This window comes from Talpa occidentalis, unplaced genomic scaffold (assembly GCF_014898055.3).
Source record: "Talpa occidentalis isolate TD23 unplaced genomic scaffold, MPIMG_talOcc4v2.1 talOcc4.320, whole genome shotgun sequence".
Classification (NCBI taxonomy): Eukaryota; Metazoa; Chordata; class Mammalia; order Eulipotyphla; family Talpidae; genus Talpa; species Talpa occidentalis.
Window position 1 is genome coordinate 1 of NW_023603408.1, and position 13,194 is coordinate 13,194.

General features: G+C 49.6%; 1 protein-coding gene across 1 annotated transcript; it reads right to left on the reverse strand.

Annotated features, from left to right (window-relative positions):
• Nucleotides 1-52: 52 nt before the first annotated feature.
• On the reverse strand, nt 53-13,194 carry LOC119256580 (stimulated by retinoic acid gene 8 protein homolog). Its single transcript, XM_037524382.2, has 5 exons — nt 13,117-13,194; nt 7,955-8,152; nt 4,195-4,270; nt 3,581-3,665; nt 53-169 (listed from the first exon to the last, which is right to left on the reverse strand). The coding sequence occupies exons 2-5, from the start codon at nt 8,144-8,146 to the stop codon at nt 112-114; spliced, it is 411 nt and encodes a 136-aa protein (XP_037380279.2). The 5' UTR covers nt 8,147-8,152; nt 13,117-13,194; the 3' UTR covers nt 53-111.

Here is a 13,194-nt window from a genome sequence, read left to right on the forward strand (position 1 = left end):
GGGAGACTGAAACGTCTCCACTTTCTTCTCTTCCTCCTCCAGCAATTTCCTCTTCCCCTTCCTCTTCCTCTTCCTGGTCTTCCCCCTCTTCCGCCTCCTCTTCCTTCCCGACTACCTCGAAGGGGTACCAGTGGCAGAGTCAGGCTGATGAACTGGGGGAGCAAACAGGCTGGGGGAGAAAACAGAAACTGGTAACTAGAGACTGATGTCGCTCATGAACGTCAACACTGAAGTATAGACAGACAAATAATTGATAGTGACATATACGTTGACAGAAGCATTTATGCTAATATGTCATGACCAAGTGGGGTTTATCCTGCAAGTGCAAGATGGCTCTCATCAGTCAGTGGAACTCACCGTCTCAACAGACTGAAGAAGAAAAACCAAATTATCCCAATAGATGCAGAAAAGTACTTGGCAAAATTTGCATCCATTCATGACAAAAACTGCGAAAACTAGCAAGAGAAGAGAACCTACACTTGATAAAAGCATATCCCCAAGCCTACAAGTCATGCCATACTTAACAGTAAAAGACTGAGTTTCTCCTTTGAAAGCAAGAACCAGACCAGGATGTCCACTCTCATTATTATTTTTTTTTTTTTAAAGAGGCATGTATTATTTATTTATTTGTTTGTTTGTTTTGTTTATACAAGCACTGGGTACAGTCAGAAGCGCGGGAGGGTGAGAGAATTCACCAGAGCCAGAGCGGGGAGCAGAGCAGGCAGAAGGACCGAAGTACACTGCTGAGGGGAGCAGCGGGCGGCAGGAGAGGTCTGCGCGCCATGTGGGACCCTCACCTGGTGGCCGGGGATCGAACCGGCGCCGCAGAGGCTGCGGGCAGCTTCGCAACCCAGCGCTCAACCGCTGCGCCACCGGGGAGGCCCGCTCTCTCATTATTTCTGTTCAAAACTGTGCTGAAGGTTTCTAGCCAGCCCAATAGGTGAACAAGAGAAATAAGAGGTACTGAATTGGGAGGGAAGAAGTAAATTGTCTATATTTGTAAACAGAGTGCTGATGTTTTGTTGAAAATCCCCGAGAATCTACAAATATGTGACTCTACTGAGTGGGGAGTTTAGCCAGGTTGCAGACCACAAACTTCAATACACAAAAATCAGTAATTTTCATCATTAGGAAGTGAACAATTGCCAAGTGGAAATTTAAGAAGTCCCATCTGCGATCACACCACAAAACATGAAATGATTGGGCCTCCCTGGTGGTGCAGCGGTTGAACGCTGGGTTGCGAAGCTGCCCGCAGCCTCTGCGGTGCTGGTTCAATCCCCGGCTGCTCCCCGGCCACCAGAGGAGGGTCCCACATGGTGCGCAGACCTCCCCTGCCGCCCGCTGCTCCCCTCAGCAGTGTACTTCGGTCCTTCTGCCTGCTCTGCTCCCCGCTCTGGCTCTGGTGAATTCTCTCACCCTCCCGCGCTTCTGCCTGTACCCAGTGCATGTATAAACAAAACAAACAAACAAACAAATAAATAAATAAATCATGCCTCTAAAAAAAAAAAAAAAAAAAAAATGAAATGATTAAGTTTGAGACTTAGTTTTACACTTAGCTTAAAAAGCCCAATCTGTGAAAGAAAAACTGGGTTAGTAGGACTTCATCAAAAATTTAAAATGTTGTTGTTTTAAAGACCCTTTTAAGATAATAAAGCAATTTGAAAAACCAGGACTTGGACCCAGAATCTCTTCATACTGAGAGAAGTGACTCCAAGGTTTCCTCTGAGTTAAAAATCAAGCATATCAGACGAAACATCAGTGGATTCTTTTTACTATTACTTTTTAAATCTCAGAACAGAGGAAACCTTCCTAACTATTCCACCAAACAGGCGTCAAAACAGATGGGTAGCCTAGACTTTTTTTCTGCCCAAAACATCAAAAGCAAAATAATAAAACCAATAATGAAGGGAAAATTGTGTGCAAGTCATCTACTACAAAGAGCTAATTTCTCAGGACATGCTAAGAAACCTACCATTAAATAAAGAAAAGGCCCCCAGTCCAACAGGAAAATGGGCAAAAGAGAGATACAAAAAATCCCCAGAGTCTCTGGTGGCACAAGGGGTTAAGCAACCGCACTATGAAGCAATCCACAGCCTCTGCAGCATGAGTTCAATCCCTGGCAGGCCAGGGAGCTACCCACATGGTGCAGCAGACCTCTCCTGTCTCGCCCACTGCTCCCCTCAGCAGTGTACTTCAGTCAGTCTGCCTGTTCTGCTCCCCGCTCTGTCTCTGGTGAGTCCTCTCACCCCCTGCATCTCTGGCCTGTACCCCAGCTCTTGTATGTATAAATCAATAAATCTTTTTTAAAAAATCCCCAGGGAGGAAAACGTAAGTACAAAGATGCTTAAGCTCCCTCCTAATGGAATGCACTAACATATAATAATTAGAAAACATAATCTATTCCTGTGCTGATGAACAGTTTTGATTAATGCTGGTTTGGAATATTCCTAGTGAAAAGCTTCCCTGATTGTTATACTTTTTAAAGAAATTTAGCCATCCTCACGTGGGCAAGTGACACAAACATGGATAAGATTTTAGTAGGTGATAAAGTTTATATTTTAACCAGTAAGGGAAGTGAATTGTTGACCTAACATTCATAATTTATCACCCCTCCCACCATCATTTCCTTAGGAAACATTCATTGTTTAAAAGATTCGGAAAATAGAAAAGCACAGAGAAAAAATAAAAGTCATCAGTAAACTCTCAGGTCGAGACAGGCTCTAGGCCGTTTGCCATCCTATTTGCAGGGCGAGTGAATTTGTTTCTACTCCTGTGCCTAACCAGGGCCAAGCTGGGTATACTGTGCTGGGGTCCCCAGACAAGAAGGACCCCGCCACTGCCCCAGAATCCCCCCCAGGAAGCAGCTTGGCGGGATGGGACATGGGGAAGGGGTGGGGGGCGTGCCCAGCACAGCGTTTATGGACCCAAAATTCATCCTAGAGCTAAATATAAAAAGTGAGATCATAAGATTTGAGAAAGACCTTTCTCCAACCAACCTCTGCTTCCAAGTTTCAAGTGGGGCATGATAAGTGGGGTTCCCTTTCAGCATCTCTGCATTCATTGCCTTTCTGAGTTTCATTTGACTTTCTAGATCCCTCTGAAACTTGGAAAATAGGCAGAGATTTGGGTTTTCCTTAATGAAGGAAATTTGGGTTTTCTTCAATGAAGCCATTGGTTGAGTTTTTCTAAAGCTATTAATACACTATGAACCCTATGACCTTGTATCTCTATAAAATACTATGCAAAATTACAGAAACTGAAAGGATATTCTTCCAAATTAACATCAGTTTACTTGAGAAATGAGATGACCCGTATTTTTATTTTCTTTTGGGCCTTTTTCTATATTTTGATATTTTCTGTCATAAGTATGGATTATTTTTATATCCAGAAAAAGAGCCAATGCAGGTGACAATCATGAAACAGCAAAGGAAGCTCACCAGCACAACACGGTTCTAGATAACTTAGCAGCACCCCTCACTCTGCTCCAAATCCTGGAGGGAGAAGTTGAGCGACTGTGACACAGCCAAGCAGAAAAAGAACAGCAAGCAGCTCCGATTCTCCTGGTGCTTGTGTGCCTTACCTGTGATTTTGATAGTACATTCTGGCATATTCTTCCTTGACCTCTTCTAGGCTGTTTGCGTTCCCATCCTCCAGGAAGAAGGCTTCTATTGGGGATTGGAAGGTCAGGATCACAAGGGGTAAGAGAGTGGTCTGGTGACCCCCGAGCCCACCCACATTCAGAGCTAGCTGCCTCCTCTTCTTCTAGATGCCAGGGGAGAGCACTAGGCCAGAGAAAAGGGCTTCTTGAACCGGCTCTTCTCCATCAAGATATCAGAAGTATCACTTATTAAACCCAAATTCCGTTCCAGCCATCTCTCTGGGTACCAAGGAGGGAGCCGGATTCTGCTCTTTGCTGTTGAGTCCGACGGGCGCCAGTACGGTTCTCTGGCTCGCAAGATGAGATCAGGAAGCTTCCCCAGAACCCCAACATCTCAACAGACAGATGACTGCCTGTCCTTCCAGGCTGCAAGCTCCTGGAGGGCTGGATGTGAATCTCATCACACCCCCGGACCAAGCACAGCACCTGGCACACAGTAGGACCTCAATACATGTCACCTCGCTAGGTTTAACCCAATGGGTTTTCAACAGTACAGGTAAACTAGCGCCCCCTGGTGGCAGGTAGGGACCTATTACCTTTCAGCTTCAGCAGACTGTCCAAAGTGTGTTCCAGGTCCTGAATATGAGTCTTCGCCTTATTTAAAACCTGCCACTGAGAACAGAGACAGACAATGCTGACAAGCTGGCCTTCCACTGCAGGGGCTGGTTTGTGGACCCCAGAGGACCCTCCCTGCACAAGGCAAGTCTCTGACCTTGTTGGTAAAAAGAACAAGAAGCTCGTTCTGATGCCAAGAAGGCAAGACATTTTCCTCTGAATCCTGGAAACTGTGCTTGCCAAAATCCTAAAGCTTTGGGAGATAATTAAGCTGAAAGAAGGCAAATAAGTCTTTACACCACTTGAAGGTAGGGTTAATGGTGACAGAGAGGCTCTGGGAATGAATATTTGCCCATCACCCCAGTAAATGTGCTATTCTAACAGGATATTTTTTATTTGCTAGGTGCATACACACCAGAAGAGCTAAAATCTTGGCCTCAGCTTGGAACTCTAAATATCCTGTCCCGCAAGACTCACAGGTCGCCTCCTACCTCCTGCCTTTCTTTCTCCTTTTCTTCCTCTCATCCTCCCTTCTCCTCCCTCTGTGACCCTCCCGCCCCCCCTGCCCCCCCTTCCTTCTCTCCTGTATAAAATATCACCACAGTCAAAATGGTAACTGCAAGATTATTCAAAAATGAGAAACTGCAAGATTATTCAAAAACCAAGGTCTGAGAGGGGGGTCAGCCCCCTTAGCAGCTATGGACCAGGTATGGCCTTCAAGAAATAGCATGCTGACTCAGAAAACCAAGGCCCAGCTTGCTCAACAACATGGCTATCTCACTCCTAAATAGAGGAACAAACCAAAAACCCAGCACACAAACCACATCCCCACCTGTTTAGAACTGGCCCCTGATAGAGGTGTTCAGCCTATTCTGAGAGCCTATTCATTCTGTTTGTGTGCTGCCCACCGGCCCCATCAGGAGTGCCAGCCACACATCAGGCCTGTCTCTAAGCCCCGGGCTCATGGGTCAATAAGACTGCCCTGCGTCCAGGTTAGTGGATGTGCTAGCAGGGATGACAAGCACGGCAGCCACTGCTTGTAACACCAGCTGGAATCAAGTAAGTGCCACAAAGGGCTAGAAGCAAAGGGCCGTGGAAACGCCTGGGAGGAGGGAGTGATTCCAAATGGAGGGCTGGAGAAGACACTAGAACAGGGCAACTGAGCGGAGCAAGTCGAGCTGAGCTCCAAAGTGCACACAGACTCTCAAGCTGCAGGAGCAAGGGCAGAGGCTGGGCACGCAGGCCTCACACAGGTTGGGTGGCGGGAGGGGATGCTGACGCCTGCAGGCGGCCGGGGGTCATCCTTCCAGATTCAAGCGGATTCTGCCTAGTGAACAAAATGGAGGTTTGAAGGGAGCTAGAAGCAAGCACTCTCCTGACCCAGAGGACAGCAACGTGAGAATACAGGTGATTGCAGACTCCACATCTGGTTCACTTGACGTCCCACGCAGTCTGCTGCCCCAGCGCCCCCAGTCCTGGGGCTCATGGTCACTCTGCTGGGCCAGCAAGGACTCCGATGCCTCCTCTGTTGCCAGGGCCACTTGTTTCTGGTCAGGGTGTGGTCCAGGGCTGTTTACCGGCGCCGGCTCAGCAGGCCCACACCGCACTCACATCAGTTAGCAGGCAGGGCCAGGAAGCCAGGCACCATTCCTTGAAACTCTGTTTCTAGAATGTTTTTGACAGGCTGACATCCTCAGCACCTCTGTTCTGGGTAGAATTGTGTTCCCTCAAATAGACTTGTTGAAGTCCTAATTCCAGAACCGTGAATGGGGACTAATTTGTAAACCAGGACTTTAGAGAGGTGGTCAAGTTAAAATGAGGCCAGCAAAGCCCTAACCCAATGTGACTGGTGTCCTTGTAAACAGAGGACATTTGGATGTAGAGCCGACCCACACTGGGAAGGTGATGTGAAGACACAGGGCAGGAGGAACAGCATCTGTGAGCCATGGAATGCCAAGCTTTGCTGGAAAATGCTAGAAGCTTAAAAAGGAATAAGAGTCATGGCCCCGTGGACCCCTTGACGTGGGACTTCCAGCCTCCAAAACTGTGAGACGATACATTTCTGGTGTTTGAAGTTACCAGCTTCTGGCATTCAGTCCTCGGAAACCAACGTGACCTTGCTACACCGACACGCTGGGGAAAAAAAATCTTTTCTTCATGGGTGCTACAAATGCAGAATTCAGGGTTGTCCCTCAGGCAGAGAGAGGAGAAAATGGAGCTGACCTGGTTTCTAGACTGTCCCCGGGCTGTGCCATTCCAGGCAAATTAACTTTCTGCAGCCTCGGGTTTCCTCATCAGTAAAATGTGGGTGATATGAAAAGAGCAAGCGAGGTCACACCTTGGGAAACGATACTAACATTTGAACCCCTTATGACAGAGCTACAGCTTTTCATGCAATTATCATATTAACCTCCCCATCAGGCCTCGGAGGACCCATCTGTCCCCGGGTAGTCGCGGTGTTAACTGAAGCTTAGCAGCTAACTGGCCTCACAGGAACCACGGCCAGGTAACAGCCGGGCTCTCCACCATGACCTATGGAGGTACAGATTTTCGGGGGTGCAAATGATTTTCCTCTCCATTTCCTCCCACTTCCCACTGGCGGCCCTGAATGCCGTTGCTGGTGGACTTGCTGCTGGGCACACTACTTTGGCCACTGACAGGGCCTCTGGGGTTTTATCACACCCACAGGAGACATCTGCCCCCTCCAGGGGACATGGCAGAGCTATGTCCAGGTTCTTTGCTGTGAGGTCAAGATATAGGATGTTCCCCACCCCGCAGACCCGAGCCCTTAGTTCTGAGCCCCTGGAGCTGGCTCAGCATCCAGCCTCAACAGAGAAAGGAAGAGCAGCACATCCCTCCCCTCTCACCCCCCACTTTCCACCTCACCCTCTGCAAGGGCAGGAGGGTCTCCATTAAGACTCTTCAGTTAAACACAAATGTGGTCCTACTTGGAACCTGCATGGGCTGTTCAGGGGCGCCTTCCCCTAAGGGCCACGAAGACCCTGACCCACCACGGAGCTCTCCCACCCCTGCCCCCGCCCTCGACCAGGATCCTGCACCAGCCCGTAAGCAGGAAGCACATCATCCTTGCAATGAGCCACCCTGCTGAAGGGCCCCATGCAGGAAGGGCCTCGCGTGAGCCGGAGCCTCCGGTGTAGAAAGGATGGTGGGAAGAGAGCGAAGCTGGAGCCAGAAACTGGGGCTACCTCCAATTTAGTTCCTGCCAGCAACTCAGGGACCAATCTTCTCCTACTTCCTGCAATGCTTCCTCCCTTTGTACTACCACCCAAGCCTTCCCTGAGGCACTGCCAGAGACCCTGGTCAGCAATAAAGACAGCCGTGTAGACCAAAGAGGTGAGATTAAGAGCAGGGAAAGATAAGGCCACTTGCTTAGGGCCAAGGCCTGGCTGCGCCCCAGGCTGACAGTGTGCCCGGCTGTGGGTGTGGGTGTGTATATGCTGTATGGGGGGATGAGGGGCCTGGGAGCAGCTGGAGGCTCACCTAGGCCCACGACAAGGTGAGGCACAGACGCCACTGGTTAACCGGGTCTCTCAGGCCCGATGTTTCCCTTCTGACCAGGCAGCAGGTGGGTCAGGCCCGGCTCTCAGGCTTCACCCACGAGTGGCAGCAGAAAGCACCGTGAAGCATCCACAGCTGAGGGCTGACCCCACCTCGGCTGCAGCCCTTGGGGGTGGCACTGGTCGGGGTGACAGCTCCAGGCCTGTCCCCACTGGATCCTACCTTTGAGGCTGTGAGTTCAGACTGGGAGTAGACGGTCTCCCTGAGCTTGGAGAAGAGCCCAGCCAGGGTGGCCCGGTGGCGGGCCTGGGACAGGCGTCTGCGGGCCACTCGGGGCTCGAGCTCCTGCAGCTGTACCTGCGGCCGGGCCGTTGCTCTGCCCCGGGGGTTACTGCCTTCTTCAGCCGTCGCCATTGGTAGCTGCAACATAAGATTAGGTTTGGGGAGGAGGCTCAAAATGATGAAGATGTAGTATTAAGGAAGACAAGCAGAAAAGGGGATTGACTCCCAAGTAAAATGTCTCAAATCGATGAATATCATCAACGAGATTCAGAGTCAGTAACTGATGACACAACATCTATTATGTCAGCTCCTCTCCTAAAAACACAAGCCACTGACTCTTGACTTAAGTGGAGGGCTGCTGCTGTCTTATACCAGGAAGTTTCCAGAACATTACAGGTACTCCGCAGACATTTGGTCACTGATTGCTGTGACCAAGGAGAGTAAACCACACCCCAGGACCTCATTCCTTACTATTAAAAACTGATGAGGGGTGTGTTGTTCTTGGCCTTCTTTCCTGTCTTAAGAATGCGCTGCTCTTTGGGGGGCCTCCCTGGTGGCACAAGGGGCTAAGCACCGCGCTATGAAGCAATACGCAGCCTCTGCAGCACGAGTTCGATCCTGGCTGGCCAGGGAGCAACCCACATGGCGCAGCAGACCTCTCCTGTCTCGCCCACTGCTCCCCTCAGCAGTGTATTTCAGTCAATCTGCCTGTTCTTTTTTTTTTTTTTTTTTAAAGATTTATTTATTTATGCATACAAGAGCTGGGGTACAGGCCAGAGATGCGGGATGTAAGAGGACTCACCAGAGACAGAGCGGGGACCAGAACAGGCAGACTGAATGAAATACACTGCTGAGAGGAGCAGCAGGTGAGACAAGAGAGGTCTGCTGCACCATGTGGGTTTCTCCCTGGCTGGCCAGGGATCAAACTCATGCTGCAGTGGCTACATATTGCTTCATAGTGCAGTGCTTAATCCCTTGCGCCACCAGGGAGGCCCGGGTCTGCCTGCTCTGTTCCCTACTCTGTCTCTGGTGAATCCTCTCACCCCCATGCATCTCTGGCCTGTACCCCAGTTCTTGTGTGCATAAATAAATAAATCTTAAAAAAAAGAGTAAAAGAAAGAATGCACTGCTGTTTGGGCTGCATAGTGATGACTGGAGTCTAGACATAGGATAAAAAATCCAGCGTGTACACTCTACATTTGCTAACTTCCCTGTATATCTATTTATCACACTTGGAACAGCAAATGGGAGAATGAACTCTTCTCCCTGTGAAAGTGAAAAGTCACGTGTCCATGAGACGTGGAATTGGGTATGTCTGGTCTTGCTTCTAGAGGGCTCTAAAGATGGTACATGTCACTGGAGTGACATAAGCCTCTTCCTTAGAAGAGATTCTGGGACTTAGAAGTAGCCCTTTTAACCAGAAACGGGGTCCAGGGTCTCTTCTTGCTTGAACCATGGACGGAGGTTGGATGCTCACCCACCACCCAGAGAAAACGTTCCCGTCTCTGCTCTACTGCCTCTGTCAACAGAGGGACTGTCTCCATCACCTCTGTGTCCCAGCTGGCACTCACTGCTGGGGCTTTGAGTGATTTGGAATGAGGGGGTCTCTGCGACCCCACTTTCCTCTAATTCAGTCCTGGGCACAGGGACAAGGCATGGCCTGGGTCAGCATCTGCTGGGGAGGCTGGGAAGATGCACCTGCCTTGAAACCCCTGGATCTGGGCTCACTGGGGTGGCCCCGGGCAGCTGGTGGGCAGCATATTCCTGGGTGATTCTGAGACTCTACCTGGGTCTACATCCCCATAGAATTCTCAAATAGCCATGGCTCTTCTCCTTTGAGAGAAGAGCAAGGGAGGAGGCAGAAGAAAACTTCCTTGCCGCGGACCAGCACAGCAGGGGGAGGTGCAGCACTTCATTTTAGGGAGAGAATGGCCACAGAGACAGTGATGTGGGACTTCTGACCTTTTGAGGTCAGAAAGCAAATCTCCCACCAAGGATAAGCTCTTCACCAGCGTCTTCTTTCCTTGGGTTAGCTCTCAGAATGGTGGCAGGAAAACACACGTGGCTCATTGACCCCTGTCAGGGAGTCAACATTTATTAGCAGGAGCTACAGCACCCGGGTGGGGAGGTCAGTGTGCAATCTGCCGCAGCCCTTCCAGCCCAGGCCTCGGTTACATCAGCTGTCACACCTTTATAGTCTGCAATTTCCAGATGCCAACAAATCTTCCATGGGAACCAGTGAAAGTTTTGAGCTGCCTCGGGGGAGAGGAAAGCCTTTTGAACCCAAGAACACAGGTTTTCTTGTTTAAAGAGAAATGAATGTGCCTGGACACCAGGGCATGTCAACATGTGAACAGAGGTGAGTATACCACGATCTGAAACCTCTAGCAGTCTAGGAATACTCTACCAAAGGCCTTTAGGCTAGTGGGGAACCTGGAGCTCTCCCAGTGCCAACACCCACTATCCCGTTTCCTTCCAGGCTTCTGCCCCAACACACTCCTGGAATGTCTGGATGGCTGTGCAGCTGGACACACGGATAAGGGTGCAGGCCTTTGCCTTGCCTATAGGGGGCGGCCCTGACTGCAGTTGTTAGGGGTAAAGGCAGAGCCATGGCAATCCCGCCGGCTGCTTGGAACTGTGACCTCCACTTCACCCCATTTGGCGACCCCCTCTGTCAGGAGCTGGGAGACAATGGGAGAAACTTTCCACTCTGCTTTAAGGGGAGAATCAAGCCACAGAGATGTTGAACTTGGTTTGACCTCATGCAAGTTTTAAATCTCCTACACATAGGGCCTCCCTAGTGGCCTGCCACGAAGGCCTGAGTTCGAGCCCCAGGCAGGGAGCTACCCACGTGGCGCAGCAGACCTCTCCTGACTTGCCCGCTGCTCCCCTCAGCAGTGTATTTCAGTCAGTCTGCCTGTTCTGCTCCCTGCTCTGTCTCTGGTGAATCCTCTCACCCCCCTGTGCATCTGGCCTGTACCCCAATTCTCTTACGCAAAAATCAATACAATCTTTAAAAAATAATAAAAAATAAATACCCTACCCATAAGTGCTACATCCTACTTGCCACTGGGAATAACTTGCTGATTCCCCGAAGGCATCTTCTCTAGCTCCCTGTATTGACCTGCACGTGACCCTGACAGGGCTATTTTTAGGCCAAGCTTTTGGTGGCAATGACTGTGAGACCTGTCCTGCCGGGCCCTGTGATCCCCGTGAGGGCATGGCTCAGCCAGGACAAGTGCCACCGCCCAGGCTTGGATAGGGGAAGGGAGGGAGCACGGGATTCTCCTTCCACCTTCCCGGGTTGGCATTCTCCCAAGGAATGGGGATCTATACAAAAACGAGATCAAGAAGTGACCTTTCATTTAAAAGCAAAACAAAAACAGAAAGAAAAAACTTTTTTCCCCTAAAAACCCTATGCAAGTACAAAGCTTGTGCAGAAAACTTTCCAAAAGTATAAGGAACTGGAGCTGTGTGGAGAGCATAGGCTGAGACCCCCTCTGGGAGAGGCCCGGGGGCTGAACACTGCATTTGGACGGTCTTGTCAGCACCTCACATTTCTCTTTCCTACACTAACAAAAGACACTTTGCTCTCCTGCCCAGGCTCGCTGCTTTTCCTCCCACCCAGAATGCTAACCCCCTCTCCGCTCCCCACTCCCACCCTCATCGATCTGTAGAGTCAAGTTGTCCCTCAGTTCCCTGTTCAAGTCCCCATCCTCTAAGAAGTTTCCAGGTCCCCATCCACATGTCTTCTAACTTAATCTTGTTTTGCCAACAAATCACTAAGATCCTTGGTCAGGATCCTTGGGTCCCAGCGTCCTGGTGCGTGGGATGAATCCACACTCCCTTCCCTGCCTGCTTCCCCTGGACTGAAATGGCTAAGCCTCCTCGTGCTTGGACAGTTAATTAAGGCAAGATCTTCCAGGCATGGGGATGAGCAGAAGCCTGGGGTGAAAGAATAGCAGCCAGTTCCATCTGCGTCGGAAGCTTTTGCCACCTCATGGATTCTGTTCTTGGAAAGAGTCACAGGGCCAGGTACACATTTGATGCACTTGTAAAAGCTCTCCCAGGTGATGCTGGCCAATTGCCCGGGGTTTGCCCTGCAGAGCCTCACTTGACTCAGGAGCCTGGGCATGTTTGGAGGGTTGGGAAGGTTAGAGCGTCTGAAGCTCTGAAGCTTATGAGAAGTGAGGAAATTCAGTGCAGACATGGTGGGTGGGAGGAAGCCAGTGCTAAGGATCTGGGGTGAGAGGACTACCCCATCGCCGGAGTGAACTGGGACACCCAGATTGCAGATTGGCTGGAACCTGGGTGGCGGCCTTAGCTCTATGGTAACCGGCCATGTGACGTCTTTGCTGAGGCTGTACTTTCTTTCCTTGATAAAGGGGGTGAAGAAGTCTGTAAGTAGATTAAAATTTGAATTTTTTGCCCTCTGTCAGGTCACTGCCACAGGTCATTCTGTGGAAACTGGGGACCGGAATAATGCTAAGAATGACACTAGTTTGACATATTTTCCCTTTTAAAAACTTGTCCCTACGCTCAAATCCATTCATCAGCTCAACTTGCTGAGCAAAACCTTCCGTTTAGGGGAGTGAGAAGAGCTTCTCAGGCGTTCTTTGAAAAAGGCATTTTGTGAAGATTCATGCTGTCACGCCTCATTGAATTACTTCTTATTCATAAAGCACAGCGTTTTCCCTACCAAATACCTCATGAAAACATCACATCATCCTTGCTTAGAGCTGACATTTAAAAACACTCCCTAGACTCAATAAAAATACGACCTCACCCTCTTCGAGCCTGAGAAATTTTCAATCATTTTAAAGGCTTGTTCCACAAAGCATTTGCATGTCACCCATTCTGATCGGCACACCCTAGGCAAATGCACACGACACACTGGGTCACGTCCTGGAAGGGGCAGGCAGCTTCTGTGGTCCCCTGGGCTTATCAGATGATATATATATATATATATATATATATAAATATCCAAAATCATTCCTAGAAGTATGTAGGTGGTCACGGTAATACATACAAATACTCATATTAAAGGCTTGCCATAGACCTAAATGTTTACCTATTCGGATATAGGGCTTGAATCCGCTCACCTGCACATAAACACCTATATGTACATGAACACCTGTGTGCACATAGTCTCCCAGAAGGCCAAGAGCATCTTTCTGTGT

Bases quoted from the DNA above. Each gene is read 5' to 3' on its own strand.
- LOC119256580 (XM_037524382.2), bottom strand. From the start codon at position 8,146: ATGGCGACGGCTGAAGAAGGCAGTAACCCCCGGGGCAGAGCAACGGCC. The intron at 4,271-7,954 runs GTAGGATCCAGT...CTCTGTTCTCAG, and splicing joins CTGAACTCACAGCCTCAAAG to TGGCAGGTTTTAAATAAGGC. The intron at 170-3,580 runs GTAAGGCACACA...TTTCTCCCCCAG, and splicing joins ATGTACTATCAAAATCACAG to CCTGTTTGCTCCCCCAGTTC.